The sequence below is a fragment of the Nymphalis io genome, chromosome 25, assembly GCF_905147045.1.
Source record: "Nymphalis io chromosome 25, ilAglIoxx1.1, whole genome shotgun sequence".
Taxonomy (NCBI): domain Eukaryota; kingdom Metazoa; phylum Arthropoda; class Insecta; order Lepidoptera; family Nymphalidae; genus Nymphalis; species Nymphalis io.
Window position 1 is genome coordinate 4,593,668 of NC_065912.1, and position 8,651 is coordinate 4,602,318.

General features: G+C 30.3%; 1 protein-coding gene across 1 annotated transcript; it reads left to right on the forward strand.

Moving 5' to 3' along the window:
* The first annotated feature begins 324 nt into the window (after positions 1 to 324).
* Positions 325 to 2,350, forward strand: LOC126778204 (cell growth-regulating nucleolar protein). The gene is made up of 2 exons (XM_050501680.1): positions 325 to 716; positions 969 to 2,350. Exons 1-2 carry the CDS (start codon positions 589 to 591, stop codon positions 2,122 to 2,124), a joined length of 1,284 nt encoding a protein of 427 aa, XP_050357637.1. The 5' UTR covers positions 325 to 588; the 3' UTR covers positions 2,125 to 2,350.
* Positions 2,351 to 8,651: the final 6,301 nt, after the last annotated feature.

The window sequence follows — 8,651 nt, forward strand, 5'->3', positions numbered from 1 at the left end:
ATCTTTAATTTCTTATTGCCAAAGCAATTTTTAGGCCTTTTATAACCGTTAATAGTTTTAGAAAGTAACTTTTTTTTAAATGTATAATATCACTGATATACTATATTTCGTAAGGTTCTCTGTTCTCTTCACAAATACAAATATTTTTCGATATAGACTAAAGTTTAATATTATGTAAGGTATATTATCTACTAAATAAAACAAAATATATTTCTTGGTAGACACCTAGTAATATAAGGTTAAATATTTTTTAATGTGAATATTTTCGAGTAGTAGTAATATTTGAACATTTTCTTTCATTGCTGTGTAAACGTCAAATGTCAATTAACATTGACATTGTGAGAATTTTCATAATTTGGTGTTGAAAATTGTGGCGTGTTTTGAAAAGCACGTGTGAATAAAAATCTAAATAAACAGTAAAACTGCTTATTAAAAAAATACCTTGCACCTGATACATTCATATTTTTGAAAATTATTTGTATAATTGAAATCGTCCCAAAAACAAAAATTTAGGTCGTGACATATTTCAATAACTAAATAAAATCTATTCTGTTTTGATTTTCTCCATTCGATTTATTAAAACAAAATATGGTTGTTTTTACCTGTGGCCACTGCGGTGAATCAGTTCAAAAACCTAAAGTTGAAAAACACTACTTAACAAAATGCAGAAATAAAAATCCAAATTTATCTTGCATGGATTGTTTTAAGGACTTTTTGTAAGTATACTTATGGATACCCTTTTTTTTACTTAAAGTACCTACGCTAAAACTAGACATCTAATTTATATCCGAAATGATGTAATTCTCTAAAGAATTGTGACATTTATATTTCTGTTTGATTCGCAATTTCTGAAATATTTGATTGTTAATATTCTTTCTTTTCTTTCTCTAGTGAAATATCAAAAGATTTGGTATTAATAAAAAAAGTTTACAGGAATATGTCAATTAATTACATTTTATATTTTTCAGAGGAAATGATTACGAAGCTCATACTAAATGTATTACTGAAGAAGAACGTTACTCTGGAAAAGGATTTACTCCAAAAGAAAAGAAGGGTGAAAAGAAACAAAATGCATGGGTGGAAATGTTACAGTCTGTCTTAGATGAACAAAAGAATGCATCAGGGAATGTTTTGAGGATTATAGAGACAATAAGCAAGCATAATAATACACCAAGGAAGAAACCTAAATTCATAAACTTTGTAAAAAATGTTTGCGGGCAAAAAACAAACCCCAAAGATATTGATCAGGCTTGGGACTTAATATCAGTAAAGTTATCTGAATTGTCGAATTTAAATTCACAGAATAAAAATAAGAATGAACAAGATAAGACTGATGTACCTAAGGTAAATGGTTCTGCTGGTAAGGAGCAAAATGGTAACACTGAAAATGGTGTCACAAATCATGAAGAAGATGAGGAAGAAGCTCAGACTGATGAAAAAGACAAAAAAGATACAGAAACTAAAAATGGTGATTCAGAAGATCCAAATAAAAAGCTTTCCAAAAAGCAAAGGAAAGAAGAAAAAAAACGAAAGAAGTATGAAGCGGAATTACAAAGTGCGGAAGCTCCACCACCTGAAGTGACCCAGGAGGAAATTCAAGTGCCAAAAAAAGGAAAAAAAAACAAGAACAAAATTGAAAACTCTAATGGTCATAAAGAAGAAAATGGCCTTGTTGAAGGAAAAGATAAAAATAAGAAAAGAAAGAGGCAAGACACAGCAACAACAATAGAAGTTATTGAAGCTGTCAATAATGCTGATATAGAAAATGTACAAGTTAAAGTAAAAGCTACTAAAAAGAAGTTAAAAATGGAGGGTGAGCTTGCTACTGCTGAAGCAGATGAGAGTATTTGTCTCCATGATCAGAATGTTGCTAAAAGTGAGCATGAGGTGTCAGAAAATAATGGAAAATTCAATTGGCATGCTGTTATTATGTCTGTTTTACAGAAGAAAGGGAATGAACTTCCTTTTAAGCGTCTTCAAAAGAAAGTTTTGTCTGAATATTCAGAATATACAGGGAATGAAGTAGATGATAGAATTGCCGATAAGTTTATTAAAAAATTGAGAAGTGCACCCAATGTTAGGGTTGATAAAAATAGAGTTTTGCTATTAGAAGAAGATGAGTAAACACTTTGTTTAATATACTTTTATAAAACTTAAAACTTTATCAATTACGGATTTAAAGGCAATTGTGGTAAATATAGTTTGCAATGATTTACACTGCCTGAATATTATACTTCATTCTCTAGTAGATTAAGCTAATGTTTTATTAAATTTACTGCATCTCAATGTGTAATTTTCTGTATTTGTATATCCTACAAATTGAAGAATCCAAATATATTGTAGATCATTATTTGACTTTTTATTTTCATTTGTCCAGCATCATATTATATTTATAAATAACTGCCTCGGTAGTCTAGTGACAATATGTAACGTCGCAGACCCGGAGGGTCCTGGGTTCAAATTCAAGGTCGGGCCAATAAAATGTTATGATTCTAATTTTATTCATATACTAGTATATAGCTCAAAACAATTATAAGCAATAGATAAATTAGTGAGTGGTATAATCTTTACACTTATAAAAACCATTGAAATTTCTAGTTGTTTTATAAAAAAGGCCGACCATGATGTATGTGTTTTTACTTTTTTTTTTGGATTGTGAGCTTTGTTGAGAGGTTGTTATGTGATGTCAATTTACGATTTAAAGTGGAGTATAAATCAGTTGACTACTTAGGAAATAAGAAGATAACCGGAATGTTTATGTGAATCCGACAAAGACGCGGACATTAACTGTTGGTTTCGAAGCCCGAAAGTATATAAGTAGTAGGTATATATGTGTGTATAAGAGCAGTAATGCCTTAATAGATCACATGTGGATAATTTAATGTCGCGGGTGCAAATATGGAATCAACGTTGTCATCGTCCCAGTGATGCTGCGTCGTATATAGGAATTGTCTGTATTGTATTGTTGTAGAAATTTACATTTTTTTTAAATTTATAAGAAAATTTTCAGCTTATTATCTCTCTCTCGTAGTCTCACTCGCTGTGTAGTTTAAATATTTTCCGAGATGACTGTACCCATTTATCGTGCTGTATCTCATTGAATATTCAATCTATGGTTTAATTAAAATCTATAAAAAAGTTTCACACTTGAATTTTTAATAATAATCAAGATATATTTAACAAACTGTCAAATCAATGTTATAGAAAATACAATTTCTTACAAAAAAAAGGTTTTTTTTGGTGCGGTCACTTAGAGAAAAACCGCTAGCGCTAACCTAATCCAATTGTAAAATCGATTATTGCGACGTCTTGTAGAGCGAAACATCTTTCCTGCGTTACTTGGGCTTGGGGATTAAACAAATTGCCATCTTGTACGTTTCGGTTTAAGGATATTATCATATAATAATAATAAATACATCATAATTGTAAAAGAGCTCGTTTAGTAAGTTTCTGCTTACATTTGCAAAATTATTATGAAGAAATTTTAGATGTGCTTGACGTTGTGGAAGTTGCAGTATTTTTTCGAGAAAGTACAGAGAATATAATCAATAATCTCGTAGAAAATATATAGGTACGTTAAAATATTTATGTGCCGGTGATAAAAGGTAGATCTAGAAAAATGAAGTTATTACATTATTATTTACAATTTTTTTTTGCTGTATATTTGCTGTATATTTGTATCCACTGACCTGCATCGTAGTGGAATAATCTCCAAAAGTTCTCCTTAAAGGATATCTTTACGAAATATCAATCCTTACCAAAATAAATACCTAACATATTTTAAATTAATAAAATAGACTAGTAACTTTAGTTATATTACGAGTTTATATCTTATTGGCTACAATATAAAATATAAAATCGTTATTTACCCGTGCGGAGCCGGGAAGCGTAACCACGTCTTTAATAATTTTTTTTTTTTAAATGTTGCTAATTACACCTTGTACAACGTAATAAGCTCAACTACGAGTGCCTGGTTTTATTATTTCTAGCAAACATTAAATAAAACTCAATCGAAATTAATTTTAAGATTAATTGCACTTAATTGTTTGTGGTTTCTATTGTGCTTGATAACAATACTCTACAAATGATTCTTGTCTATTAAAATTAATAATTTAATATTATTTTAGGTATGTTTTAAAAGATACCTCTTCTATCTTTAAAATGTATTTTATGAAATAACTGTATAACTGTTTGTTTATTTATAACTACTAACTAACCAATATAGAACGTAAATTTTGAATTTGCATACTTTGTTCGTAGTGTAATTCGTCCCGTTATCGACGGTAAAGGAAAAACACCGTGATGAAACCGACATGAAGTTTTAGTATTTATGTATGTATCATGAACACACATACGCACACATATTATCCAGCAATAGGATTTTGTTAGTTTTTATTTTTATTTATTTTATTTTTTATTTATTAAAAAAAAAAAAGTTTTTTTTTTCATTTGACTCACATTTACATAATGCATAAGCTGTATTATCATTAGTCTATGTCTCTCTCGAAACTATAATTATCACAATGTAAAGGTTCCATATTAATCGGGTAATTATTACAAAAGAAGCTTTTTAATTATATATTCGTTCACTAATAAACCAGCGGTACCCTTTCCGTCTTCACGAGGATCGCTTTCGCATGCTACCGTGATTCCATCAACGCCCTGCATGAGATAAATACACACAAAATAAGCACATAGAAAATCAGTTGCTTGGGCTTAAACTCACAATCAACGATTAAGATTCGCGCCTTCTAACCATCTCGTCATAGTAAATAAACAAATGAATAAATGGACAATCACAACAAAGACAAGGTTTCTTAATTATTACATATAATTAAGAAACCAAAGTATTTTTCATAATAATTGTCTGTTCTAATGAAAATCATTGGAACAGCAGTTACCTTAGATAACCTATTTTTTTTTACATTAGCGTAGCGTTTCGTAGCATTAACTATTCAATTTCAAAATCTATATATTTAATATTTAAACAATAAACTTATTAATTGTTTGTCAAAGGTCTGCCACTGTCTTGGAATGAAATACCTAAAACCTGGAAAGAATCGGTGAATCAAACAGCGCATTTTTTGTACAATGAATATATTTATACTTGGTAAGACTTTGGTCAAGCCCGTCCCGGTAGTTATCACGTAGAACCTACTCATCACTTCTTCTACCGCACTACTTAGTAAGAATGTATTCCGGTTTGAAGGGTAAGTAAGCCAGTGATATAAAGGTCTCAAGGGACACGATTCAATAAGGTCACCGACCCATGATTGGTGGTGCAATGACGATGTAAGAAATGCTTAATATTTCTTACAGCGTCAATGTTTACGGGCGATGGTGTCAACTTTCAGGTCCATTTGCGATATCATCTAGAAATCATTACTTTTATAATTTAGCATATCACAGAAAAATTCTTAATAATTTATTTGATTTAAACATTTCTTAAGGTTTTCTGGGATCCTGTTGTAAAAGCAATTTTTTCAACACTGTACCACAAAAAGAATAGTTAAAACCATTTAGTTGGGTAACAATTGACTGATAAAATACTAATATAATAGAAAAACATCGAAGTACCGCTTTGTAAAGTTGTCATTTGTAGCTGAAATCTGTCGAAAGATCCTACACAAGCAATATGAAACAGAAGTGCCTACAATAAACGATTGCTTATGACATTTTCTATTCTCGAATCGCTGATTATCTGTCAAATCGAATATATATGACTCTTTCAAAAATTCTGGCCTTCTACAAACGATTTCGTCAATCGATATATGGCTTTGTCTAGGCGCTATCTCGTACTGAAAACAATTGCTTCTTACATAACCTTGTCCGTAATATATTCAGAATTCCATTTTCATACCCATATCACTCACGTTATGTTTATATTGTAAAATGTTTTTTTAACTATGACAGAGTAGAGGTTGGCAATAAACCCTTTATTGAATATAAACAGAAACTACTGGTATATTTGTTCAACCACTGTAATTCTTACATAAATTAGCGTTTAGTAAGATAAATTTATTACTTTAATTTTAAGATAATGTCAGACAGACGGGCTTGTTCTAAATCCTACATGTAAATTTGTATAGTACCAACCACAAGGTACCATCCACTAATCAAAAATTCTACCGTCAAACCGCAACATTTATCGATAGTATTGTTGTTTGAAGGTTGAGTGAGCCAATGTATTCACAGGCATAAAAGACATTATATTTATTATATTGGCATATTAGGATTGACATTATATTTATTAGGAATGGTTAATATTTTTGGAGTGCTTAGGTTTTTGAGCCACCTAATGGTAAGTGGTCACCGCCACTATAGACATTGGCGATATAATAAATATTTACCATTCCTTACATCACCAATGCGCCATCAAGATGTTATGTCCCTTGTGCCTGTAGTCTGTTCAATGATTTTTTAATTAATCAATTTGCATAAAAAAATCTAGTCTATACGGAGGTAAGTTTACTCTTTAGCGTTGTATAAAATAATTGTACTGCAACACTAATAATAAAAGCTCAAAGTAGGTATTGAATGATTCTAATAAAAATGGCACATCAACAACGAAATATGTTGAGATCATTCCTTTCAACTTTTCCTGTTAATATGAGGCGGATGGCTTCCCTTTAAAAACAAAGACTCACAAAATGTAACAAAGTTACTCAATATTCAACATTTCGCAAATCATTTTTTTTAATCTAATTTATAAGAATAATTTGCTTTAGATAAAATTCAAGGAACTTTTTTGTTGGAATAAATAAACGAAACGAAACAAAAAACTGAGTGTACAAAAAAAAATGATAGTTTATTTTTATGTATATACAATTTTACAGTTATATATATAATTAATTATTTTTACGATACTATTCATAGCAACAACATTTATAACAATTTTTATATAAATAATATTTTATACGAAAAAAAAACCTATTATTTAAAACGCTTAAAAAAATGTGGCCGTCACGGGACGACGGGTAGAGGTGCAACATAAAAATTAATTAAAAATTATATACGAAAGAATTTTTGTTATAAATTCTTTCGTATATAAATTAAACCAAAGAAAACCAAGAAATAAATATAAATTAAATTTTATAATATTATTTTATTTTATAGTATAAATTTAATTTATATTTATTTCTTGGTTTTCTTTTCCTTTTGGTTAATTTTATATTAATTTTCTAATTATAATATTTATATAAAGCAACAATATACTTAGTATATTTGTCACGCGCTAACAAGAGAAAGAGAGCAGCGGCGGAGAGGTTGCACGACGGCATAAGCGTCATGCCATTGACTTCAGCTATAAGAACTCACTTCATTACTCACACTTGAAATGTTGACAGCCGACTTATGGTGATATACTATTTTGATCAGTGTATTCTTGAAATGTTATAATTATTATGGTCAGTATCACATATCACTTTCTGACGCTACATGACCGTTTTCTGCGATGAGTTTCGAGTTTGTTTTTACAAAATAACCCTATTGGCGTTTGGGTGAAAATATAATTGAAAAGTATTACCACTCTCTTTTTAGTCGCTTCATTTTAAACAAATGATTACGACTTTGCTCCATGTGCTGCAACACTATTGTATACTTTGTTTTGACATTTTATTATACTCGTACATCATGACACAATGTATAGTAATGATCTGAGTACAAAACTGTGTTTCGGTTTGAAAGGTGAGTGAACCAGTGTAAAATTACACGGAATAGATAATATTTCTTACTACCTTCCATCAGATTACTACCATCTACATGCCGTCAGATTTTAATTATTTGACTAAAATTACTATTTCAAGTACGAAATCCGATAGTTTAATATATCCGATAGTTTTTTAGAAAGTTGACGTTTTATTTCATAAATAAGTTTGCAGTCCGCATCCATCCCGATGGATGCGGACTGCCCAAGATCGGGATGGTTGGCGTTCTATGGGGGAGGCTTTCGTCCAGCAGTGGACGGCAAAAGGCTGAAAAAAAAAAAAAAAAAAGTTTGCAGGGTTGTGTGGAAGAGATCACTACTTGAGTGATAAGACCGCCTTTTGCATGCATCATATTTTTATATGTATCTTATGTTTTTCTTTTTCTTTTTTTTACTTGTCTTTTTTTCCTGCAATAAAGTAAGTGTGCAAAAAAGTTATTTAATAATAATTATAATAAAACTTCATTTCTTATACTATTTGGATATAAAACGCATACAATTTAAATGAATTATATACTGGTATGTATTTCTCCGGTTATATATAATCTGTTTTAACAGATAAGTTGTCATGTGCTACAACCTTTTCATTCTATTTGACCCTTTTTGTGCGGTTATATCTTGAAATATCTTATAATATAATCTCTATAGTTATTATTTTTTACAAATAATATATTTTTCTATTGAATAGGTAGGTGGGCGTGTATATGGGCTACCTAATGGTAGTAATAATAATAACCTTGATGAATAACTAAGATGTTATGTACCTTGTCCCTGTAATTACACTGGCTCACTCACCCTTCAAACCGGAACACAACAATACCAAGTACTGCTGTTTTGCGGTAGAATATCTGATGAGTTGGTGGTACCTACCCAGACGAGCTTGCACAAACGTCTACCCCCAGTAAATTGACACTGGTTTCTTGGGAACGAGAGGCTACTTGTGGAA